Source organism: Falco peregrinus, chromosome 3 (assembly GCF_023634155.1).
Source record: "Falco peregrinus isolate bFalPer1 chromosome 3, bFalPer1.pri, whole genome shotgun sequence".
In the NCBI taxonomy this organism is placed as follows: Eukaryota; Metazoa; Chordata; class Aves; order Falconiformes; family Falconidae; genus Falco; species Falco peregrinus.
The window spans coordinates 78,096,966-78,123,937 of record NC_073723.1 but is presented as its reverse complement, the minus strand read 5'-3'; the positions used below and the strand labels follow the sequence as shown (position 1 = coordinate 78,123,937).

The 26,972-nt window shown below is 38.7% G+C and overlaps 1 protein-coding gene across 3 annotated transcripts in view; it reads left to right on the top strand.

Annotated features, from left to right (window-relative positions):
- Window positions 1–5,175: 5,175 nt before the first annotated feature.
- The window catches only part of RPRD1A (regulation of nuclear pre-mRNA domain containing 1A), a 45,958-nt gene continuing 24,161 nt past the window's right edge, over window positions 5,176–26,972 (top strand). Inside the window, exons 1-7 of one of the 3 annotated variants that reach the window (XM_055798332.1) lie at window positions 5,176–5,512; window positions 16,388–16,517; window positions 17,207–17,313; window positions 17,392–17,486; window positions 18,416–18,542; window positions 18,642–18,817; window positions 21,894–21,976. In XM_055798332.1, coding sequence (XP_055654307.1) covers window positions 5,362–5,512; window positions 16,388–16,517; window positions 17,207–17,313; window positions 17,392–17,486; window positions 18,416–18,542; window positions 18,642–18,817; window positions 21,894–21,938 — 831 coding nt within the window. In that variant the 5' untranslated portion in view covers window positions 5,176–5,361 and the 3' untranslated portion in view covers window positions 21,939–21,976. Of the gene's footprint in view, window positions 5,513–16,387; window positions 16,518–17,206; window positions 17,314–17,391; window positions 17,487–18,415; window positions 18,543–18,641; window positions 18,818–21,881; window positions 21,977–26,972 lie in introns of those variants that run through there. The other 2 variants (XM_055798331.1, XM_055798330.1) reach the window with 2 other exon arrangements.

The window sequence follows — 26,972 nt, the reverse complement described above, 5'->3', positions numbered from 1 at the left end:
CTTCACACAGTGTATCAATACATTGCGAGTTTTCCTTTTCCTTGCAAAGATAACATTATTTATTGTTAAGAATGTGCTTTATTACTTTTATGCTGTGACTATGAGCTATATACACTCTAGGGCACATATTAATGATCCATTAATATATTGCTCAGATGTTTAAAATTACTCAGCCTAATGTTTCATGCTTTTCTACACACCTGAGTTAGTACATACCCTAGAGTGCTTTCTTGCATAGTTACAACACTGTCTCTGCTAAGGAAAACTGGAACTTGATTGCATCCATATATTAATCACAGTGTGTGTTTACATAGTATGACTTCACTTAATAGCATAATGATGAAGAAGCCGGATGTACATAGCTGTTTGGCTAAATGCCTGACTTCGAAAAAAAGGGAAGGTTTTCTACAAACATCTTTACATCTCCACAGAGGGCCAAAGAAATCACAGAAATCCTAGAGATATTTTTTTAGATTGTATAGTCTATCTTTCTCCATAAAATATGGGAATGCCTTGTTGGATCATATTTATATATCTCGGTAAGTGGGTTTTTTTAATCTTCTAAGTAGCAAATAATTTCTGCTTTTAATGAATTACATTAAAAAGTGAAGTGCTTAGTGGCAAAAACTCATGTAAAAGAACAATTATTCATCCCAAGGTTTTTGGCTCCAGTAGGCAGCTCCTGTAAATTACTTCAGTGGGCTTCTTCCTTCCATTTAAGCTTTCTTTTGTTCTCTGCCCGTAGGACTTCACAGTAATTCAACTCAATTTTTATTTATTTAGGGGTTTATTTATTAATTTGTAATTTCTGCCAGGGATATGCCCTGTAACAAATGGGGTTTAATCTTTCTGAAGAAATTACCTAGACGAATTACCATCTCTCAGTCAGGAATCACTTTACAGCTATATTTGAGGGTCATCTTTTTGTGTTTCTGCATTTTTCATGCCCTTACTGGGATATGGAAGTAGGATCACTTACACAGAACTGGATTGTGAGATGCACAAACGTACTGTGAAAGATGGAAAAATATTTTTAAGTATGACACTTCAGAAACTGTTATACCGGATAGACCACACACTTGTAATAATAAAAAAGAACTGATAAGCCAGTGCTGCATTTTTGAGATCCAGGCAGCAACTGGTATGCCGATTAACACAAATTCTTAAACAGGAAACAAGACTAGAGAAACCTCATTTGTCTTTTAATATTATCGCATCTCCTGGGTGGGACTATTTAAGAATGAGTTACAAAAGAAAGGTAAACATTACAAAAGGCCAGCCTCATACAGAGAAAGATCTGGTCTGTTCTGGTGCAAAAGCTGGTTTGAGCTCAAATCCCACATGGCTGATGAGCAATGTTTAGTAAACCAGTATATACATAGATTGTTCTGCTGCTCTATGTAGTGGTGTAGAGTAAGGGTTCCTAAGCAATTCCAGTAAAGCATGCAACATTACTAAGGGTAAATAAATCATCTAGTTACATCTCTGGGCTTCAAAAAAGAACGATTTCTAAAGATGACAGCTGTTTGAGGGGAGTGCCCTGGAGGAAACAATTAAAGTTAAAATTGACTCTGAGACTAAGACATGTTCATATCAACAAATCATGCAACGAGATACATAGGCTCAGTGAACAGCAAAGGAGTCCGGTGGTGCGTATTTTTAACATTGTCTGTACCTCTGGGATCTGGCAGGTAGAATGCTGTTCTGTAGAGCAGTAGCAGCCAATTGGCACTAAACTAGATGATCACTGGAGCACAGACAACGGCCAGTTTCACTGGGGCTTTGCCCGTTTTGGGTCTCTGGACGCTCTGTCAACCAACACAGACTGCCACCTTTGCCATCCCTTTGGCCCCGTCTGAAAGATGAGAGATACAAGAGATACACAGTATAGACAATCTGCCTTATCTTTCTTAATGCTGATGTCATTTTAAATTTTGCCTTTTCTTGCCAGTTTCAGAGAAAATACCTAACCTCTGTTATCTTTTTTTATCTTACCTTTAAAATGCTTAGTGATTAAAAAAAATGCTCTTGTCTCGTGGCAGTTTCCTTTTGATCATGCCTCCAGGAGAACCAGGAGCTAAGCCCAGATGTATTTGCTGAAGGGCAGTCCAAGAAACTCAGTTCAGTGTTGTGATGATTAGCTGGAGCGGTTCAGGCAGAGAAAGAGCGTGCATATAGGTTTGTGCCTTGGGGTAGTTGCTTTTGAGAGAGCCCTATAGTAAAGATGTGTGCCCCACCACTTCAGTAGCAGCAAGCCTTCTCTTTGAATTAAGACTGGATAATAGATAAGCTCAGATATTTGGGGAGTGGGGGTGGTGTAAGAAAAAAAAGAAGAAAAAAAAAGCAAAGATGTGGACTGATGTGTTCTGGGTTTTTTACCTTTCCCACAAGGCACCATAAGCATTGCTATTTTAGACACAGGATCAAGCCTTCTAGTGCTTAAACACTTCCTAGGATTCCCTCAAGGTAACAGAACATAAAACTTCCAATTGTTACAAGGGTTACATTCCCCTCTTACAAAAGGTTTTATGTGGATGTCCTTGGGTGTGGGGAAAAGAGAAGCAAAAAATCTGCGACCAGCACATGAAGTGAAAGGATGCCGTATGGCCTCTTGGTGACTGCAGTCTGAAATGTAATTGCATCTTTGAATTACCTAGAGCTTCCCAGTCCCATATTCTACAAAAACATCAACCGAGGAATTTATTCACAGTCATTGTTGTACATTTCATGGGGCTCATTTCTCCAGGAGTGGGTGAATACAGGTGACTACCATTAACCCACGGTGATCAGACAGAAGGGAAGCACTGCAGAATTTTGTTCTTAGGCTATCAGAGGAAAGATGTTACTGCAGTTTGAACAGAGGAATGGGTGGAAGAAAACTTGCCATTTGTTGGCAACTGCGCCCCTGTGGCTGTGGGCGAATTTTCTAAAGGCAGGTGAATAATGTATGAATTGTTTCTGAATGAAAGCTGAGGTTTTCAAAGCTCCACAGCAAACAAACCCGCCATTGTGCATACTTCCTGAGAGTCCCTTCACTTTGAGTAAGTAAAGTGGGAAATTTCCATTCACTGACTTGATAAGCAGAGATTTTAGAATTAGATTACTGATGCAAACATTTATGACTACAAATTTAAAATGCAATATAAAGATTTATCGGTGAAGTAAAATCTCAATTTTACTATATATTATATTACGCAAAGATGATAAATCACTCGGAATTTAAATATATTTATTTACACAACAAATACCTAACTGAGAGGTTTTATTCTGTTTGTAAAATGTTCTGATAATCCTTGATGACTCACGCAGAGGAAGCAGTAATAAACATTTCTACAATCATTACTAAAATTCTCTACTGATTTCCTGCTCTTTTTTCCTTTTTTGCTTTAACATCTAAATATCACCTTTTGTTGCTACATATTTTTTAATCTAGTCTTGTATGTGAGAGATATGTTTCTTTTTCCATAATTGCCCAAAAGCTTCTCCTAACATCAGAAGATATGCCTCCAGAAAACGGTATTTGAATTTTAGTTACTAGATTACCATTCATACTTCATTTTTCTAATGCTTGCATCCATGTTAGCTAGCTATGTCTTAATTTTACTTCACTGGCCAGTCTACTTAATGCCAGAGTGTCCTCTGTTGTACGTAGCAAAAACAGCAATATGTTACAGGTTCTTTCACTCATGATGATCAAAATGCAGTGAAATGATAGAAAAAGAGACTCTGTAGCGATCTGTGCAGCTCCTCACTTAAATTTCTGTCAAAAGCATTTTTGCAAAATCCTTTCTATTTCCCCAAAAATCATTCATGCTACAGATTATTTTGTAAATAGAATTCACATGAAAACCGAACACTCCCCTCTCACCCTTTCCAATGTTTTATGTTTAAAGGGCAGATTTCACTAAGAATCAACATCAGGAAAAATGGCCTGAAAAGAAGCCTCTGGGACATCTCAATGTCAGACATAAATCAGGGAGAAAACTTTCTAAAGTTTAAAAAATTCTGTAAAGAACTTTTTTTCATAACTAGCTTTCCGTTGTTTGGTGAGGACAAACTGGATGTGTGAAATATTATAAGAATACTCCATTTTAAGGGTGAATACTTAACCATTGCCAGGCTGTCCCAAGAGTAACAAATACACATATTTTTCTAATTAATACAGACAATTTTATAGAAATACTAACATATCTGAGAAAGACATGAACTGCAGTCATAATTATTAGGTACAGAAACAGGATTCAGGACAGACCCACAGGAGTTAAGGTAGATAGTTTTCTGAAAATGTGTTAGTTGGCAATGTTTAAAATAAGAAGTGATGTCAGGTGTTTTTTAAAAGAGCAGTAGGAAGGCTAGAAATGCTCACATCATGTTCAGCAGCGTAGGGCACCTTCCATGTAAGCACTGACTTAGATCTTTCAGCTTGAAAAGTAACTGATGAAACCATATAAAAATATATGAGAGAATGCAAAGGTGAGCAGAGAATCATGTTTATTCACCATTTTGAAAACAGCAGAATTAGCAAGAATTCAATAAAGCTTTAGGGAGAGGTTTGAAACAATAAAGGCAATGCTTTTGGCTTCATATTGCCATTGAACAGTGGAAGTCTGTTACACAATACTGTCAATGCCATAAATTGGGGAAAAAAAGAAAAAAAGAGGGGGGTGAAAATTAAAACGGGGCAGCTTTTAAAAATGAGGCTCAGCCATATTTGCGGAGCAAGTGTCCACCTGCAAGTGTGAAATGCCACACACCCTGTGTGACAGGCAGCTCCTTCACAGGCTAGGGGTAGGCCGCGGGCAGGCCTGGGCTGCCCTGGGCCCTTACTCGTGTCTGGTTTTTCGTTATTTCCCAGGGCAAAACGCTGACGTACCCCTCCTTTTCTAGTTACGGCCCCAGCTGCTCCGGCGCGCCACATCCCTCAGCCTCCCGGAGCCCGCCAGGAACTCTCCGCAGTCACCGGGTAAGGCACGGCTGGCGCGCGCTGGCAAGCCTCCCGCCACCCGGGCCAGGTCCGTCCCGCCCGCCCTGACGGTGGCGCCCGGGGGCCGCGCGCAGGCTGCTGGGAGAGACGCGAGGCCGGCGCGCGCGCTCCTGGGGCACGAGCGGCTCCCGTACCCCCCCGCGGCGGGCCGCTGCCGGAAGTGAGGAAGGGAGGAGAAGGGGGGCGGGGCCGGGCGACTCTCCGGGAGGCTCGGCCGCCGCCATTTTGTTAGCGCCGGGCTGCCGGGGCGCGCGGAAGTGGCGGCCGGCGAGGCGGGAAGGGACGGGGCTCAGCCGGCTCCTCCCCCGCTGGGGCGGAGAGGCGGGGACTGAGCGCGGCCGAGCAGGGCTGGCGGCGGGGCCGAGCGCGGCCCAGCAATGTCGGCGTTCTCGGAGGCGGCGCTGGAGCGGAAGCTGTCGGAGCTGAGCAACTCGCAGCAGAGCGTGCAGACCCTGAGCCTGTGGCTCATCCACCACCGCAAACACTCGGCGCTCATCGTCAGCGTGTGGGAGCGGGAGCTGCGAAAAGGTGAGGCAGGCACGGCCGCCGCCGGGCCTTGCGCCGCACTCGGTGCCGGGTGGGGCCTTGCTCGGGGGCGGCGGGCGTGGGGGAGGCGGCGGCCGGCGTGGCCGCGGTGGGAGGGGGCCGCCCTCGGGTGCGTGGCTGCTGAGGCTGATGGTGGGGCTCCCCGGCCGGCCGGGCCGGGCAAGGAGGAAGAGAAGAAGAGAGGGCGGGCGGCCTGGCCTGCCCTGGCCTAGCGCCTGCGGAGAATAGAGCTATTGGGGCAAGTGTTACACCCCTGGTCTCAGTTTTTTGATGACTGTGGCTTGGGAGATGCTTCTCCTCTTTTTTTTTTTTTTTTTTCCTCTTTGCTCTTTTGTCGTCATCCCATCCCACTATCCCCCCTCAGTAAGATCTCTGAGTAGGCTTGTTGTGTTTTATCTTCCCTTTTTTGTGGAAGGAGAGAGGAAGGTGGGAAAATGGAAGGAAGGCAGAGAGCACTGGGTTCAGTGCTTTTTGTTTTAATACTGGTAGTTAAGGCTTTTCCAAGACGACCCCTTTTAGGCATTGCCTGTCATCATCTACAATGATGGCTAGTTAGCTGTAATATTGTTTGAGTTTGAGGACACGGTGGCTTTGCCCACTCATACCAGCAATTATTGTTGTAGGGCAGCTGAGGATGGGAATATTCTGGGGGAAGAGCAATGTAGTGTGTCCAAAGTGATTTTCACTTTCTGTTTTTGTCAGGTGGCGAATGCCGATGTCAGCATAATAAAAATGTGTTTTTCTTTAAATGTATTGAGTAATTTGATGTTGAGTGTGCAGACTTACTTGGCTTACCTTTTAACAGGAAAGAACTTGCATCTATAGGCAGTGAGTGGTTCAGGGACTGAAAGGAGGAAATGGCATATAAAAGTTTGTTTGAGCTGACTGGAAAGTAATTTGATCTTAAGTGAACTCATTTAAGTAAAAGCAGAATCACTTGCTAGAATTCTGCTTTGCTCTAGGAAATGTTGCTGTCTTCCAGTGGCTTCCTTTGGAGCCCCATTAATATGTAGATCTTTAGTGGGAAAAGTAGAAGGCTAGATTTTCAGGTGGAGAGGAAGAATAGCACTAAACCATTACATGATTTATGGCAGTGCTAGATTAACAGTTAGACTTGATCTTAAAGGTCTTTTCTAGCCTAAGTAATTCTGATTTCACAAAAGAGGAGACACTCCCTTAGTTTCACACAACAAAGAGGAACAGTCAACTTGCAGAAATTACGTGTAATGGAATACAAAGAGTGCGTGGCTGGATCAGAACTACATCTTGGCTAGGGGGTATAACTTCATAGCAAATGGACCAAACTATCATTAAAATAAAAATCTTGAGTATGAAGTAGTGCTGAACTTTACAGTATAGTATGGAAATTAAACTCTGTAGGTTTTCACATGGCTACTGTGTTTTTGTTTAAAATACGCCTTTTGTGTGCAGTTTTATTTTTTAACTCTTAAAAGATGAGTTAAATTCTTTTTTATGTTGCCTAAAGAAAGACTTATTTGGTTGCATATTTCATCTCATGAACAAAACATTTTCACTATATGTTTGCAAGCTGTTTCTTTCCTGTTCCGAGAACAAATGGGTGGATCTTCCATCAGCATCTGAAACACTTCATGTTATCTGCGCCTTCTAAGCAACCAACTTAAATGTTTGGTATTCTGAATGGTATCAGAAAAGTATCTTTAAACTAATTGACACAGAGCCAGAGTTTTAGTATTAGCGTAATTTTCCTGTGTTCGAAACACAGGCTACGTGTTTGAAGATGGCATTGAGAGTTCAGGATAATGATCTTAAGAACTCATGGATATGCTTTCTGTGTCTGGCTTCCACTTTTAAGCCTGTTTTGAGCTTCAGATGAGTATACCTGCTATAATTGGTTTTATCTTCAGTTTGTTAAATTCGTCCAGCTTTTACTGCTTCAAAGAAGATATTTCTGGTGACTTCTTTTTGGAAGCAAACCTTCAAGGGTCTGTGGAAAGCATGTGGTAGTCTGTCTGTGGTAGGAGTAGCTTAGTTGCTTTCAAGGTCCTGCACCTTTTCTTCTGGGCTTTTTAGGCCTTGTGTTAAGTGCTGCTTCTTTCCTTTGTTCCTCAACCACTTCATTGAAGCAGGCATAGTTAATATACACAGGATGTATTTTAATTTTCCACCTCTGATAGTAGTACTTGAGCTTCATAGATCAGCTTACGTTTGCCTTAGTACTAACTTTTTGCTAATTGCAGCACAGAATTCTAAGATGGTCTCTGATCCCCAAAGGTATAGTGGTCTTAAGCAGACAGCATGGGGCAGATGAGAAGAAAAACCGGTATGCTGCGGTGAAGTGACTTGCATAAAACATCACAAAGCAGAATGCTGGCAATGAGTCCATAAATAGTGTAAGTTTAAGGCTCCTGACTTGCCCGCCATCCAAACCATAGAAATATGATTTTCCTCCTACCCGAGAGGAAAATGATCTCTATTTGGCGAATATGGGCACAAAAATTATTGGCATGGTCTGCCTCTGTTGCTAGCCAGTAGTGTCCTGGGACTGAGAAGTGAACCTAGCCTTTCTCAGTTTAGTTTCTGTTCATTGTACCCTTTTTCTATTGTCAACCCGGTTTCCAGACCTTCCTTCCAGCCTGGTTTCTCTCAGGCCCATAGAACATTGTATAACAGAGTTGAACACAGTACAGTGTGATACTATATTTTTTTTCTGGATGCTTTGTTTTGGTAAAAGATCCCTTGTGTCTTGTGTCAGATCAGTCTTTAGTTATTCATGAAAACAAGTACTAGGATCACAGCTCTTTTGTTCATTAATGTTTGGTTCAGATTGTTTTTATTTTTAAAATAGTCATTGTCTTATATCCTGTTGGAGTAGAGGTGAAAAGGCAGCTTTTCAAATGTGCATATAACTTAGGCAACATAAGATTTTAGTCCCTTTCTGTTTACTTGGTTTACTTGGGTAGTGTTCAGGTCCCGTATTAGGGCATCTCTACAAATCATCAGTTCTATGCACCTTCATCTACAGGTTTTCTGTGGTTGAACTTTCATTAATTCCCTTGATGAATTCTTGTACTTAATATAAACTTGGAGCACAGGCAAAACTTGCATGTCTTTGTCATACTTGGAGCAGTTACGTAACATTGGATTTGTCTTGCTGAACTCGTGTTTAGCTAAAATTACATCAAGTCAGTTGATGGAACTGATTCCTGAAGGAATATTCATGTGTATTTTTTTTTCCTAGTACTACCATAACTTTTATACATAGTTCTTAGAGTACTGGCATGTAGAATTAATCGGGTCATTCTTAGAAATAATAAAAAATTGGAAGAAAGCTTGTATGATGTATTCTAGAATTTACTGTATTGTGAAAGTACTGATACTGATAATTGTCCAGACACTTAGTAACATTTGTGACTTAGTAACTGTCACAAATACTCAAAGGAAAGGATGTTGTCTTATACAACCAGTAGTTTGATGAAATTACGATAAGGAGTTGTATATTACATGCTTCAAAAGACTCAGTGTGGAGACAGGCTGTTTAATGACTGACCTCAAATATGTGCTAATAGCAAGTGTATGGATGAATTATGCTGCTGGGGTGGGGTGATCGGTGCTGAGGTGTCTCTGCCTGGGGTGTTAAGTATTCCTGATGCTGCAGTTGTGCCAAACCACTTGGGTGTCACTCAAGGTACTTCACATTTCAGTGTCTGTAGTGGTTTTTTTTTTACTATCTATTGTTATGATTATTGGAAAACAGATTCTGTAGTTCACTGATCTTTTGTTCATTGATAAGTAAAACGATGAGAAAAGATTAATAGAATACCTTTAACTTAAGTGACAACTGCAATGAAATAACAAAAGACTTCTGTTTTGACAGATAAGCAGAGGTCTACAATGACAACAGAACAGTTTCTTTTCCACTCTGTTGTTGGTTAAATATGTCTTTAAATATTTTTGATGTTTTTTTGCTGGCAGTATCTTGTGCTGTGCTGCTGCTGAAAATCAGCAAAACCAATAGTTAGTTTTGAAATATATGAGTTCCCTGATGGAAAGCTGGTGCTGGTACAAAGGAGACTGACAATAGTATCATCACCCCTTTAGGCCACAGCCTGTGTTAGCATTGGCTGAAGATGATCATGAGTCTGCATTTTTTTAATTTCATAGTTGATTTATGGAATAAATAATTGGGGGGGTACTCTTTCAGTACTTCATTTGTGGTAAATGTCTTACGTGAAAAACTTAGCACAGGTTGGATTTTTATTCTAGAAAAGTGTGGCTTTTTTACTGTGGTACTTGTGGCAGTTTCATAATTGCTTCAAAGTAACTTGTGTGCATTAACTTTTGCGATAATGTTGCCACATCACGTAAGTATTTTACAGAGACCTTTCGAATGGTGTTAGGGAGAATTTTGTAAAGCCTTGAAAAGTGTGCGCAGAGGGAAATGATACTGCTTCGGCTAGATTTTGGATGTATGAAATGTAACACTCAAAGTTAAATATTTAATTACTTAGCAGTCATAAGCTTACTCAGTATTTAAGTAGTTTAGTACAACTAATTCATTAATGGGGATATATCAGTCATTCCCAAAATGCAGCTGGTGGGCCCATTAAAACTATTTAATTTTGTCTGTCCATAAAGGGATTGCCTTACAGGTGAGTGTTTTTTTAAATTAAGTAGTGGCATTATACATGCAGTTTTGTTGTGTAAGCCTGTGTAAGAGAAACCTTTGAAGGAACCAAGGAACCTGCTTGAAGAGGGTCTTCTGAGATGGAGGCTGTTGACTTAATTTTGTTTGCAAATTGGTTATGTTCTCTCGCATACATCTCTTGCTCCCTAGTTGCAGGATTCTTTGCAGCTCTAGGGGTTTGTTGTTTGTGTGTGCTGTTTAGAAATGAAAAACTTCAGTTCTGTAATTCAAAGTATCAGCCAGCCATCTAGAATGAATAGTAAGTGCTTGTTCAGTAGGCTCCATCTGATTCTTGCTGTACTGACTTAAAATAAAGTGAAATTGCTAAATATTTGAGTTTGGTAATATGGGACTTCTTAATTTAAGCTCCAGTTAGTTGTCTGTAATACCTTCTTTTCCTGTCAGCTCATTTTCTGCTAGCTTTTCCAGGTCTGCTCGGGCACTTGTTAGGTATTTACATCCCAGTGATGTTTTAGTAGTTGTTGTGTTGTATCTTTAAACCTAATTTCAAATTCAGGTATCTGTTTCCTCAGGGCCTGACATGGCATCTCATAGATAGTCAGTCCTAGAAACTGATGCTGAACACACACTCCACCCCCCTTAATCACTTGACCTCTTGGTTCGACTCTCATCTGTCACCCCACCCATGTTGCACTGATGAGTGTCATCACTGCAAAGTTTATACAAGTTAGCAGAACCATTGTGTATTGTCTTTTAGACAGCTGCAATTGTGTAAGTACATCTGGGCTGCTACAGAGTGACATATTTGTAGCACAACTCTGCCAGTTTACCTGCTGTTCCAGTTTATTGTGTGTGAACTTTTTTGTTTATTTTGGTGTGTTGAAGTCATTCAGCCGCACAAGAAGTGGATATTTTTGCTTATTTATGGCTGTCTATCTACAGCTTCTACTGCTGGGTCATATGCTAGTGTTTGAGTCCTCATAGCTGTTGGCGTTGATGCAATACAGTTTTCTGAAGCTAGTGCTTGTGGTGGCAGTTGCTCAATGCTGCTGCAAATTGGAATATATCTTAGTAGGCAAATTGAGAAGGCCTAGCAATGTTGAAACCAAATTTGAAAGCAGTACTATATGTGAATTACTCTGATACTCACTCAGCTGTTTTGGAGCAGAACCGCAGCCAAAAGTGGTAGAAATACATTGCCCTGCAGATGTGAAGTGAATTTCAGGAAACTAGTCCCTGATTTAAAGCAATTATTTTCTGTACGATGTAGTATAATTTTTTTGCCAAGAGAAGGAGCCTTTCTCTACTGGTAGTTGTAAGATTATTTTACTTACGTGGTATAGTGTCATTGGCCAGTGTGATAATACTTGAGAGAATAAATGCTCTATTTTATTTAAAAGAAACAAAACTATGGCTTACTGGTTAGTAGGTGTTCTTGAGGAGGCCAGTAAGATACTTAAGACAGATGTGATTGTGGATACCTTCCTGCTTATGCCCATGAATCTTCTCATTTGTGCAAAAACATTTGGAGATCAGCCAACAGCAGGCAAAACTTCAGTTTTGAAGTTGACTCAAGTTAGAGAAATGTATTTGCTACATACATGATTTGACCTGCAGTCAGGAGCAACATATTAGCAATACAAGAATCTTTCACTTAAAATAGTCACATTTGGGCTGCATAATCTAGCCTGACTAGTTGACTCTCTAATACTAGTCTTGAAAGAATGCAGCGTGTACAAATCCTTATTCATTTATTGCTGTACTACTCATGTCCTGGTATCTTACCAGTACCTGTGTGTCTTTCACCATTCTGTTTTTGAATACTTTAGTGTCTTTTCTATTGTGAAACTGTTGTTGTTGTCAACTCGTATCTATTTTGGCATTGTACCAGCCAGGTGAGGCAGTGAAAGAAATTGTTTTTTTCTGTTAACGTAATTCAAGATACGCTAAGTGCAGTGGGAAGCTTCTGCAGAGTAATTGTGTTGGAATGGTTTCCTTGGTTTGTGACCAACTTTCTTGCATCCCGATGGCAATTTAATACTGATGGCCTCTTTCCCAGCAGTGGCTGTGTGCTGTGTTCCCTTTGTCTACTAGCCTCCAAACTCAAAGTCAAGATACTTGGACCCTCAAACATTCTATAGGTAATCTTATTCTCCTCTTTGAAAAGGAAATAACATCAGTTCTCAAACCTTGGTAAAATTCCCCAGGAGAATCAGTTGACAGCAATGTTGAACGCTTAGCTTAACTTTTTCATAATAGGAGGTTAATAAATGTTAAGATTCTTAATTGCTTGTTGTACAACATGCCTTTTATGGATTATATTATCTTTGAATTGTCCTTTCTGGTGGTAGCCTCTCAAGTAACTTTTTACAGATACACTTTCAGTTATGTTAGCAAAGATGCTGCACTTAATCAGCTTGCATAAAAATTGAGGTTGCCTCTCAGTGTGAAGGATCAGTGATCTTGCAGTCAAGTTTCAGTGCTGCTTGACTTAAAAAAGATGAGTTGTGTCTTGTAATAAGGAGCTTGAAATCTTGTCAGGTGTTTACAAAGTTGTCCTGTAACTTCTCTTGCAAAGACACGAAGCATGCTATCACACAGGAAGTGTCCCAGGGATTGTGGGAGAAGTGTCGACATTCTGCTGCATGTAGGTAAACTAACGTAATTTGAACGCAATTGAGCCAAATCTTTATTTGAGTAGGTAAACTAACGTAATTTGAACGCAATTGAGCCAAATCTTTATTTGAATCCATATTAGAGAGCTTCAGTAAAAAAGGAACTGTTCAGTGCTAATAACTGTTGTAGGATTTTAACCTACTGATAACCATTTTCTCGAAATCTCCTGTTAAATTATATTCTCATTCAAGGTCAGCTAGTGTAGCAGAGCAGGCCTGTAGAAGATTAAAGGCTGATACATGTTTTCAGATGGGTCAATAGTCTGTAATCTTAGAGTGGGATGTAAGAAATATATGTTTCTCTGCTTTCTTCCTGTATGCCTGAGAGAGGGTGAAATTCCATGAATATCTGCAGTGTATTCACTGGTATTTAAATATGTCAGATACATTTTTGGGACAGACTTAGTTTCCGTTGCAAGATGCCAATCCCAGTTAGTCTCGTCGGAAAAAAACCCCACATTGTGGATGCTTTAAGAGTAACCTGCTTACCTTATACCGAGCAGCATTGTTGACCTGTTAAAATATTTCAGAATCCAGCACTTCAGGGAGCTGCTTTGGTGACTGCTGTGGTGGGTAAATGGTAAATCTAACTGTAACAAGCAGAAGAGTTACGTGAATGCTGCACAGAGCTTCTGAAAAGATGACTCGGTCCAACATGGATGCTTTCTTAGCAGTTTTTTGTTTGTAGACTGTATTGTTAGTGTGCCAGAGATGCTGTGGGTTAGCTGCTTCTAACACTATATACTCTGGCAGCATGTGCCTTTCAGATCCTGCTTTAACTTGAGATCTTACATTTTTTTCTTTCATTTTTTTTTCTGACTTTGAGTGCTTTTACTAATAGCCTTGCCATATGTTGAGGAGATGTTTTAAATAGTTAAACTGTTCTTTGATCCATTTTGGTGCTCTAAGATATATCAAAGTCCAGGGCTGAAAAGTTAATGTCACCGATACTGAAAAGAGATACTGTAAACATGTAAGTTTTTTCAGAATAGATCTATCTGTTCTAAAATTTAATTTTGTATTTTAGGCTTCAATAGTTAATTTACAGCCATAGTAGCAATAAAACACTGAGGGTTTTTGTAGCTGAGTTGTCAACCTCGGTTGCTAAAGGTTACGTTGCACTTTAGTCTGATGTGTAAGGCAGGCAGTAGTAGGCCAGCATGTAACTCCTGAAGATTTGTGAAGTGAAAGGGAACACTTCTTCAGGCTAGGCATAATTTTTAGCTTTGGGATTTTATAGAGCCTGATTGCAGCAAGAGGAGTGAAATGCTACTTCACAGTATTCTTTGTGAACATAAGGGTAGAATATGAGTTGAATTTTTAACTAAAGCCAACAGATAGCTTAATAGTATTTTGAGGATTTTTTTTTTCGTTATATGCAGCATTGTTTCTGTTGAACTGTAGTAGGAAGCTGAAAAGGTAATACTAGAGGAAATAAGCTTGAAAGTGATTTTCTGGGTTTTAGCATGCTTTTTCCAAACATGGTATATTGATCTGTTAACTGTAGTGAATATATAAAGTCTAGCCTTTGTGAGAGTCAATATCATGTGACTTCATGACGCTGCATACATCTCCTGTCTTTACCAGCTCTGCTGATTTGGTTACTTGTTCTGCTGATTTGGTTACTTGTTGGAAGTACAGAAGTTGAGGTATGTCATAAATGAGTTACAACGCTGAGGATTAAAACATGGCGCTTTTTCTGTGAGGTGGATGGACAAGGATCTATCCTGCATGCAGTTCAGGGGGTGTAGTATGGGGAACAGCCTGCTCATTAGATTTTTGAATCCTAATTCTGGGCTCATTTAGGAAATGGGAGAGGGGAACAGAGTCATCTTTGGTAAATACTAAGTAATTTTCATGCACATATGAGACAAGGTGTGTTTTCTGAGATTGTCTCTTTAAATCAAAGCTTTCTATGTGTCAGAACTATGATTTACTTGAAACATGAGTGGATGTGTTGCTATATTGTCAGTCAGTTTTTAATATAGAAATAAAGTAGGATAAGTTTATAAAATCTACGTTTTAGTCTAGCCAGATTTTGACCCAAATAGATGAATTTCCTGGGTGTTTGCATGTAATGACTTCACTGTTTGGAGCAGACTTTTAATAGATCCATCTTGTGTCCAGCACTTGCAAACTAATTCTTTTTTGCCACTTTTTAGTTTGCTTTGACTCTAAGAGATAGGTGCATTTTTACTTTTAATGCAGTGTCTTGTTTCTTTTTTTCCCCCTGCTTAATCCAGAACTCTCAACTTGTTGGATATATCTGTCCGAGAGGATGGGAAAAATTCAATACTTGAAGGGGAAAATCCTTCAGAGGAGTCTTTTCTGTAGCGCACATTTTATTCTCAAAAACATTTGCTTTGAATGGAAGTATATCAACATTTAATTTTCTGTATGTATGTGAGGGTGGTGGTTCTGCATGTTTGAGAGCTTGGAGTAGATATTAACAAAGCTAAATCATATTGGCAACTAAGCACAAGTTTTAAGAAATCTTAGGTTGGCTTTACCACAGTGTTGCTGTCCTTGAGAGGGCAGAAAACATTTAAATCCTGTCTTTCAAGAGAAACCTCTTTTTAAAGTCAGAGCATACATACTGAGGTTGTGTGGTTGTAATTGATATTGAAAGTTTTTCCTGGTGTTAACACAGGGTTAGAAGTGTTACAAGAGTTGCAGCTCTAAAAAACCTGTAGACTAATGAAGATTAGATGAAATGTGATGTTAAATGAAAATACCTGAGTAGGAACACTTAGAAAACATGAAATAGATTTTTAAAAACATCTTGTAAATTGAAAGCTTGTAATCTATTGTATGTTAGTGGGAATGGTGCAGAATGTGTAAGATGCTTGGAGAAGAGAGATATCACAGCAGCCTGAAAGTGTTTTTTTGAAATGTTTTCTTGATATTATGGCTGCAGGCACATGAATGATTTAATTTTTAGGAGATAAAGCAGGGGAGTGTCACCATGATATAGGAAGATTGACTGGGGATCGACTGCTCATTTTGCTCACATACGAGAATGAAGGGTGGTTATATGACTTAGTGAAATTCAAACCAAAAGGAGGAGGTTCTTCACGTGAGTGATTGTGGATCTGTGAAGCTCCTTGTCTCGGAGAACTTCATGGGTGTAAGAAATTTGTGCAGGCTCAAAGGGAAGCTGAAGCACTTGGAAGAAATCGTTGAAGGCTACCAAACCCGTAGATCACATAAGGCTCAGGAAGACACCTGAAAATAGCTGGGGCTGAGGAATATTTTGGAATATCATGGTTTTCTCTGTTTTATTTTTTGAGAGTGTGCTAGAGGAAACTAGTGTCATGTTATGAAGGAGGAAGAATCTAAGCAAAGTTACAGCAGAAAGGAGAGAAAGCCAGTAGGTGACTGGAGTCTGTTCATGGTTTTAAATAGAAAATTTGAGTGAAAAGTTGTAAGCAGTAATGAGAATAGGAAAAACATATTTTATTTGAGGTTTTGTGTTTAGTGTAAATGTGCATAAATAAGTGTTAGATGGAGGAACTAAATTTTCTAATTATTCTTGTGTATCACTCTTTTTATTAGCAAAACCAAATAGGAAGCTGACATTCCTGTACTTGGCCAATGATGTCATACAGAACAGCAAAAGGAAAGGACCAGAATTTACAAAAGACTTTGCTCCAGTAATAGTGGAGGCTTTTAAGCATGTTTCAAGGTACAGTAAACTTATGTGCAGTGTCCTTCATCATACTGTATTCAAGGGGTGTTTAGAGAAGTCCTCAGTTCATCTCTTCTGACCCAGACAGTCCTTGTATGCTATTTCTGTACTTCAGGTCTTGTTAATTTAATTTAATTCAGTGTTCCTTTGATCTTGGGTATTCTTAATGCTGTTTGATGAAGTTAAATAGTAAACTCATCTGCATGCAGTCCCTGTTGCCTTAGAAAACTTAGCTATACCTTAAATTAAGACTTGCTTTTAGTCTGTGTTTATATGCTATAACAGGTTAATATGTTTCATTACTGGTGTTGCATGATCTGCTTTTCCCCAGCAGCCATTAGATCCTTATTTTTACATGGGATGCAGGTGTTGAAGCAACACAAACCTATTTGCAGTGTTTGCATAACAGGGTTACAGACCTACAGATTTACAGGTTGAGCAAGCAAACAGAAAAAAAGAATTGGTTGTTGGCCTTTTTTTCTTTTTATGTGCTTGCTAACTCATCTTGAACTGGCCTTTGCTTTCTTTTCTTAAAACATGATGATTTTGTTATTTTATGAGATTATTGGACTTCTGGATACTTTGATATCGCTAAGGTATGCCGAGGTTCTTCCACAAAAGATAACCATATGGCTGTGCTGTACTTCTACCTACTGCTGATTTTTTGCTTTTTTCCTTGTTAACAGTGAGTCTGATGAGAGTTGTAAGAAACACCTTGGCCGAGTGCTCTCTATCTGGGAAGAAAGGTCTGTTTATGAAAATGATGTATTAGAACAACTTAGGCAAGCGTTGTGTAAGTATTTTGTGTGTGTATGAAGATTCAGTCTCTCGTTTGAAATACTATTTCCCTGACTCCTCTGTTTTCATTTAGATGGAGAGAGGAAGGTGAGGAAGCGCACATATGAACAGATAAAAGTTGATGAAAATAACTGTTCACCTCGAAGTTCTCCCACTGACCCTCCACAGGTAGAAGCAGTTTATAAAATTCTCTATTTGCATATGTTTTGATATAGAAATTTTCAGTTACTCTTGGTTTTGAATGTTCCCTGTTTTTCTTTTTAATGAGGTACTGTTTCTGAGCAAGGATGAAACCCGAAACCTTTCTCGCAGCACTTTAGGTTACAAATGGAACATGTTGTAACTTTGTTTGACACTGTATGAACTATATATCCAGCTTTGTCCACATCAGACTTTCAGCATTAGTTTCTATGTTTTAGGTTCTCATTTGTTTCCAGGGTGGTAACAAATAACACATGTATTAGAATAAGATTGTTATCAATTTATCAGTAAAATATTTCTCAGTATTGCAATCCTGGTGGTTGGGAAAAGTTCTTACTACTTTGTGTTGTTATGGCTTTTATAATTCTTGTGGGGGTTTTGTTATGGTATTGCCCCATCTCAAAAGGCTTTTTATTATGGCAAGGGATGACTGTCCTCAAATAATCATAATTTAGTATGTTTCTCTGTAACAGACATCTGGGCTTCTATGAACGTCAGCCCTACTTCCAAAAGAAGTGCAGTGATCTAGTCTGATGCAATAGTGAAGCAAAACTACAAGTAAAATAATTTCAAAAATGTATAGTAAAATGAAAGGTACTGTAAAATATTCACTACTGTCAAAAATAAAAGATTTATAAGTAGTCCTATATCAAGAAATTAAATGAAAAATCTATTTTAGGAAGGTGACCTTTAAAACTGGGAACGCTGCAATGTTGTTCTGAGAATTAATGGCTTGGTTTTCTTTTGCTTTCAGTCTGAGAGGGGTAGAATGTTGCTATAATGCTGATAGCATAAATTATGTTAAAGTTACCATCAAATTGTTTCCATAAGCTTATTGTGAAATACTGTTTTGTACTAGAATTAAACTAGTTCTCAATCTTGCATGCTTTTTTCAGACCACAGATCTCATTAGAGCATTACAAGAACTAGAAAACGCTGCCTCTGGGGATGCAGCAGTTCATCAGAGAATAGCTTCTTTGCCTATAGAGGTCCAAGATGTGTCCCTGTTAGACAGAATAACAGGTGAGGGTTGGGGACCCAGTAACTGAAATGCTGTTCTGAGAAATTAACAATATATAATGAAATCATGCTTTACTTGTTTTTCTCTGCTTGCTTTTTTAGATAAGGAATCTGGAGAGCAACTTTCCAAAATGGTAGATGATGCATGTATGTTGCTGGCGGATTACAATGGCAGGTTGGCAGCTGAAATAGATGATAGAAAACAGCTAACTCGAATGTTGTCAGACTTTCTCCGTTGTCAAAAAGAATTCCTTGCAGAGAAAGAACATAAGCTGGAAGTGCGTAATTTTTTGTTTTAGTCCATTCTTCACTAAAGCTTGTTCTTGCATATGTTTTTAGTTTGCCTAAACAACTTTTCTCTCCAAAGGTAAATATTTAATTGCCACTGTTAAGTCTTTGCTTCCAGCACGCTATTAACAAAATTTCTTTTGGTTCTAGTGCTCTAAATCTATTAAACCAGCTCAACATTAGGTAATGTCGCAACTGTAATCACTTCAGTGTGTGTCTTTCTGGTTTTTAGCCTATTCAGTCTTCATTATATGTACAGACTTAGTTTTAGTAGTGCAGGTAGCAAGTCTTACCTTGAATGGTACAAACTTAATTCTTCATGGGGTGATTTTTTTTTTTTTTTTTTTTTCTCGTTCATTCATTGTTGTAAGTCTTAGCTACCTATTACATTGTTTAGTAATAATCCTGTTAGTGAATAGGATGATCTTTCTGGAAGTCATAGGTTTGTGAAGCCATTTAAAGGATAAGAATTTCATTACTGGTTTCAGTACAAGTTTTTAACCTGATTCAAGCATTCATTAAACCCAATACAATGTAGTTTTAGCTTCTACAGCCTCTAACGCAGCTGGTTAGCAGTACAGGCACCATTAGGACAGGACAAATGATTAATAAAAGAAGGATGTGGAGCAAACAGCTCATTGTGAGCAAATGATCCCCTAAGTTATTCTGTTCTTTGCTATTACCAGTAATCTGTTTTCCCTTCCTGCCATGTAATACTGTCAAACCTCCTGTTGAACATCCCATATATTCTAAATAGGTCCATAATTTCATGTACATTGCTTCCCAAATCCCTTGTCTCAGCTTTGAGACAGAGGTGCCAGCAATAACTTGGGTATTACAGTAATAGAACTGAAGCTGCATCCTTTTGCAAGGACTGATAGCTGAGCAGTTGCAATGCCCTGTAACTGCAGCATATGCATACAGGGTGCATAAATTAATTGCTTTTCAGGTTTTCACCATGTAGGCCTATCAAGAATATTGTCTTCATTCAGTTGTTTCTTTACCCTTCTGTAACTTCAGTTACAGATTTTGTGGTCTTTGTTCCAGAAAATGCTGTTCACAATGTATCTGAGGTGATCACTCAAATCAGTTGTGCAATATTTCCTGACTTCCTTCTTTTGCCCTATGCCTCACAGAAAAATATTTGATGAAGGTTCTTCCTATCAGCTTCACTGTGTTTATCCTGTGGGAAGAATATCAGCCATCTTCATTAAGATAGATGGTATGCATGGTAGTGCAGAGTGCAGTAGCAACTGATCCAACTGCACAATGGAACCTGGAAGATTAAAGAACAGGAAGCCTTAAGCTTTTTGTCACCTGTCCTACCTTCCCTCTGTGTGTGTGTGTAATGTGTTTGAAGGACAATTCCCTACCACTGTAGGACTGATTGAGACACTTCTTTATGTTGAGAATTACCAGCAATTAGACCCTGTTCAAGTGTAGTAGACCACTGGGATAGTGGGTTGCTCGGAAGCCAGTGACTTAGTCCTTAAGACAGATTTATACTTATGTACAAACAAGAGAGCTAAAATTTTCAGAAATTACAAATGAAGTGCAGCTGTGAACAGGTTCTACCTTTGTTGATTGCTTTCAACAAATACAAATCATTTTGATTTCCTAATATTACTAGGTTTAAGAGTTCATGACTGCAAGAGAAAGCATTGCTTATTCCCAGGCTGTCATGATTCTTAAAACTGGATTTCTTGGCTGAATTATTTAAACTGTTAAAGAATATCATTCTAATACAGCACGCTTCCAGTTTCAGACTAGTTTCAGAGGCTGGTCTTTAGAAAGCAGGAGGTGGTCTACAGTGTCTGTAGCAGTGTTTTAAACAGATGAAGTCCTAGGATGTTGAGGTATGCTGGTTTTAGGAATGTTTTTAGGCTGATCAGTATGGGTATAAATGCAGGTTACTAGTAAAGGAAATTACAAGCCAAGATGGTGTCAACCCAGGGTACTAAAAGTTCTATGAGTCAAGAGGTTGTAAAGAGCAAGAACCTTAAATCCAAGTTTCTGAAGTTGTATTAAGATGAGTGAAGTGACTTTATGCTTACTACCAGTAGTGCCTTTTGGTTTGGGAGGTCTAGGCTGATAAACATTCTGAAATTTTGACATGTAAGTTGAGGACATTTTCATGATACTTGTAGGGTCAGCTGACTTAGGTAGGTAGGTTGGTTGGCTGTTTTTAACAAACAGCTGTCTTCTAATGTAAATATCAAATACCTGTAGCCGGATGCATTTTTTTTCTGAAGCAAGGACTCTGCTAATCCTCCGTTGGGACAGTCTTAGGGAATAGCATACCTCAAGTTGAGCCTTGCTTCTTGACTTCTCATTTGAAACAGCACTGGGAAAGAGCTTGTCACCCAGTTCTTTGAGATTGTATTTCCTAAACTGTCTGTCCCTAGGTTTTGCTGCTCAAGCTTAATTTCTGGTGAAATTTGTTTGAGACAAGCTTGTTGCCTTTGTTAGACTTCTGGCTATCCACATTTTTGAGTATAACATGGTCTCTGTGTTGTAACATACAGAGTCTTCATTTCTTCTCGAATTAGCATCATCAATCTGAGTATATTGCTGAGATCCTACATTAATGATCTGTCAAACACCCAGATATAGTAAGAAGCAAGTTGTAGTCTTAGTGGAATCTGGAAAAGTTACCTGCTGTTGACCTGGTTTAATAGTATTAGTATTTGAATTCTCAGATAATTCTTGCTAACTTTAAACTTTAGATGGGAGCTTTAGACCAAAATGTGCAGATCATTTATCTTCTGAGGAAAATTTACAGGTAAGTAACTTTGAATAACCAATCTTTCCATGAGTAGGTTTTTAAGAATAAGAGTTTCTCTAATAGTTATTTCTAAACAGAAGTGCATGATTCCCATCAAAATCAAGGTAATGTACGCATTAAATCTTGACAATTTTGTCAACAGAAAAATATGAGCTATCATGTCTGCACCAAAAGCTAACATATTGTTTATTAGGTGGCTTTCATAAGTCTGCTCTGGGTAAGTAGTGTCATCTTTAACTCTTAAATTGTTTTCTTTAACATCTGTCTAGCTTCTGTTGCAGGTGGTGGACATGGACCTATCTTCTAATGATGTCACCATCCATTAGTACACACATCCTGCTAAAAATAAATTTAAGAATCAAAATCTTGTATTGTCTGTTGTTTTTGAAAACTGAAGAGGAATTCTGTAACTACTCATACCAAACCTCTGCTATTTTCATCTATATTCTCACAAATGTTACTGAGTTTATGCCTGAGATGCATAAGTATTTATCCAGTGTCATTCCTTTTTCGTGAAGATTAAAAATTTCACAAGATTGTTCCTAAAACTCACAAGTCCTTTTGGTTAAATCATTTGAAATTCCAAATGCAGAAGTTTGGGTGCTACTTGCATTGAAGCTGCCATTACCAAAAGGAAAGAGCTGTGCAAACAAGACTTACAGACTTTGCTTTTTAACTTACACTCTAGCTATTGGGTTTACATGAACATCAGAAATGAGAAGTGATGGATGTAGAACTTGTCCTTCACAAGCACAATAAAGAACTTTATTAATAAATATACATCTATTTTACATTTTACGTAGGTAACAGAGCGAATGTATCTTATAATTGCTCATATGCCCCTTTAAAGCCCCCCCTCAAATTTAGGGTCATCCCGAAGAATTTTTTCCCTTAATCTTTGTAAGTTTTAAAGTAGTATAAATAGTTAAGGTTCAGTGTACTGTAGCTGTATCTGGAAACTTGTATAGGTTTTATAGGCAGATATTATTCTATCTGTAGAGAAAATGCAAATTTTTGCAGAAAGATTATTGTAGGAATCCTTTTTTCTCAGAACTTTGAGGACTAATATAATTCCCTGTTTTCTGCTACTTTGGCTGACTCTTCCCTCCCTGCTTCCTCATTGTGTCCACCTCCTACCATCCTGCCCATCCCCTAGTTTTGGAACAGAAATGTTGATCTCGCTGACGGCTTATAAAAAGAGCTTTTTGTTATGCAGGAACAGAGAATCAGGTATACATAAATTTATATTCAGCTGCGCTTATCTCCTTTTGATAAAGACTGTCCTGTAGACGTTCTAGAACTAACATGGCCTTAAAAGTATAAGGATGACATGAACAAGAGAAATACTTCATTTACTGTTTTTTTTTTTTATATTGCTTTGCTTTTGCCTGTTCTGCAGTTTCATTGACTACAGAGTAAACAGACTCTTACTGAATCTCAAATAAAAGCTTTGATAGTTTGAAATCTTAAGGACTTATTAACGAGTGTGGGCAGGGGAACATGACCTTCTTCCAGAAAAGCAAGATGGCCTCCTCACCTTCATTTTGATGCTAGGGAAAAACAGCATTGCTACACTTAGATGGCCTAGTTTCTTACGTAGTGTTTCTGTCAACTTACCACTGTAGATTGGGGAACATCTTGTCACTAAATCCAAATTTTTATGAAGGAAATGTTACTCTGGGAGGTGTGCTGTGTTTTAGCAGCTTTCATTTAATTAAGACACTTTTATTGATGTTGCTGTGTTGTATTCCTTATTTTCTACAGTTTTATGAACAGTATTCATATCCTTACACTCAGACATCTGGTTATAATTGCTTGTGGTTTCTTAGCATGTTGCGAGAGTATTGTATGTTCAGTGTACTTTTATTTTGTTATTGAGCTTTATAGCTCAATATAGCTTGACTTGTCCTCCTAAAGGGTTTTGTTTTGTCATGGGATTTTATGGGTAAACAGCGAGCAGTTAGTTATCCTGGTCTGTGGCTCTGGAGTCAAAGGCTTCGGGCCCCCCCTCCCCCTCCAAGTTACAGCTTACATGTTTTCAAATGCAGGCAAAAATGTCAAGCAGAGAATTTAAGGATGACAGTGGTATAACAGGCCTCTTGTGTTTAGGTTTTGTTTCTTAATGCAAGACTGCATTGATACTATTGTCTGCTGTTTCCCTCCACTATGCCCTTTGTGTTATCACAGGGTGTAGTGCTTTCCTTGCTGGTTTTCTCTTTTCTTTAGATGCCTTATACTTACCTAGCACCTTTGTATGCCAGCTTCTTTCAGTGCCAGATGAACTTAAGGTAATACATTTAGTCATGCCTCATACTTTTCTTCAAGTCCATTTAAAATAATTGGGATTAATTTCTTCATAACCTTACAGCTGAGCAGCTGAAATGTTTTACTGAGCTTTGGTTGAAGTTGAGGAAGGTTGATTTGTAGCGTGAATCCTATGCTGCTTTTTGTTCTGGGTGGAGTTTGCAGCATTGTAGGTTATCTACAACTCCCTAAATGGGGCAGCCCCACATTAACTCAAGTTAATCTTGACTTAGAACTGTGCTGCCTGCTACTAACAGTGTAATGATTACAGAACCAGTAGCTGGGAAATATCAGGAAGTATGCAATAAGCTTCATCTGTACTCATGAAGACTGTTAAGTATTTAAGATCGTCTGATAGGTGCTTTGCAGCAAAAGACTCCCTGTAAGCAGTGATGCCAAACAGACCCTGTTGTGCAGCCTCGACATTATGAACCACCACATTCATTTCTGTTCAGGATTACAGCTTCAGAAATTCAAGCTGGGTTGATGGTGCTTCCATTTCAGGGACTATATGACTTCTAGTCAAAGAGGTGTTTGAATTGATCCAGATATTCTTGAGCTGAGGGAATAATGACTGTACGTCTTTTCAAAAGGGAGGGGAGAGCCTTTGCCAGATTTTTTTTTTTCTTTTGTGGGCCAGTTTCAAGTAACTTTCACTGTTTTTGAGAAAAATGTATTTAGGTTTTAAGTGTTGGGAGGGAAATGTAGGCTAAGGATCTCTAATGAACGATTTTTCTTCATTGTAGTTCTCCCCATCCTACCCTGTACGAAATGGAATATAATTCAGAAACGGGCTGTCAAGCGTAGAGATTTCTTTACATAGGTTCAAAGCTCTTGCTCATAGGTTGGCTTTGAATGACCATTTGAGATGCATTGTGTAGTGTAAATACACTTTTCATCTGAAGGTTGAGTTGCACGGTGCAAGTCCTTTAGTGAATAGTTACTGGCGGGTTTGTGTTTTTAAAAAATAAAACCCAAACAAAACCAGCCCCCACCCCCAAAAAAACGCCAAATGAACTGAACTTCAGTAAGCTCAGTAGTTTGCATTATCTACCTGAAGAGGACTGGAGAGAATTAAGCAATCACTGCAGTACTCCTCTTTCCTTAAGGTTTATTAAGGTAGAAGTTAGAGAATGTGGGAGGGGTGTTTAAAATGAGACGCAGGTTGCTTCTCTTATCTGCAATAAAGTAGTCTTGCTAAGCATGCTTACAGGTTGCTAACCCATCTTTTAAAATGTGGTTGTTCTTTTGTTTCTATGAGTATTTTTGTCAGTGACAGGAGATACAGTTGTAAAGGTTAAGTTTTGTAGAAGTTATTTGCTGAATTAGTGGAGAACAGCAGACCTTATGTCGAAGACAGCAAAGTCAGATGGTCAGTGCATTTTGTTCCTCTGCGCCGTACCAGTTTTATATGAGAATAATGCTTATTTGCCCCATTTCTTTTAACAAGCTTAAAAGCTCTTTTTATTTGAGCAATAAATACCCCTTTTTTATATTGTGACTTAACAACTGCAGCTTCAGATACAATACAGTTTCTCAGCTTGTATCTGGGAGTATTAGACTTCAGAGCTCTTGTTGTCATTCAGAGCAACAGAAACACTTGAATACTGCTTTCTAAATTGAATTACTGGATATTTCAGTATAAAACCTGGCTTTTCTAATAGATTGGGCACGTTGTAGGTTGTATTTTGCTCATCCTTGTAAAATAAGGATAACCTTTTGCTTCAGTTCATCATGTTTTAAAGCATTATTTGTCACACTGAAAATGCTTTGGTTTTGAAACAGGGTAATAAAAATGTTACAACTTTTGTATTTATACATTTTTTATCATTTTTACCCTGCTCTGTGAAGGGTGGGGGTTTTTAACCTTCACTCTGCAACTTACCCATTACATTTTATTTGAAAAGAGGAAATAAAAAACCACCCAACAAGATACTGGGTACTTTAATCCAATAGCCTTGAGGGTACCTTTTTGAATTCCTAGTTCTAAAAATACTGAGAGAAGATACTGGTCTTGTCTAGGTAGGACTTCTGTTGTTTGTGAGACTTTTAGACAGAATTTTTCTGTCTTGTTGCAAGCCAAAAACTTCATACTGTTAACCAAAACAAATGGACCTATTTGTGTCATCCCGGAAGAACGAGTTTTGCAGGTATGTAATGGATTTGGGTTTTGTGCAAACAAACATCTGAGATGGTGGGAAATTGGAAGCAGAATAATAGGTGTCTGTCTAGAACGTCTTAAGCTTTTGGACAGCTCTAGATTGGCAGTTGACTTCATCAGACACTTTCTGCAGCAGATGTTCCCTTTGCTTTGATCAGATGTTTGTTGAAAGAAAAAAAACCAACACCCCAAACAACTGGATATAAGAAATTGATGTAAGAACTGGATGTAAGAAATACTGAAACTGTAGGGCCTATTTATGCCAGTAGTAGCAATGTAGTTTTTCAAGTTAAGACTATCCCTTTTCTACAGCCTTTAATTTCCAAGAGTAAATTTGTTGCTGTCAGACTTCTTAAAATCCTGATGCTTGTGTTGCTAGTCTTATTAAATTTTAAGAACTTTTTTTTTTTTTAATCTGTATTGTGAATACAAAGTCAGCAGAACTGTAAACGTTGCTTGTATCCCTCCTGCAACTGGAAACTTGCTTTTGGAATTATTTCTTGAAGCAACTGTAAATTCTAAATAGAAATGTAAGGCTACGCTGGAATGACAGGTAGTAACTACACAGACTAAAACATTGGGCTTTCTCACTCTGAGAGTTACAAAAGAAACATTTGTAATCTAGTTTCAAAAAAGAAACTGAACGTTGCATGGAAGAGAGAAGGGAAAGGAAGCTATCAGCTCTGTGGCACAATTTGAGATTAATTGTATAAACCGAATAGAAATCTGTTGGTTTATCTAATGTCTTCTGGTAGTTTCATTTAACAGGAAAATAAGCCCATGTGGATTCAAAGATAATTGTGTTCAGCTCAAATGCTGTGCTCTTTAGTGTTCTCTTTAAATTGTCCTAACTACAGCCTGTGTTGTTAGGCTGATACTCAAAATGTACTTGGAA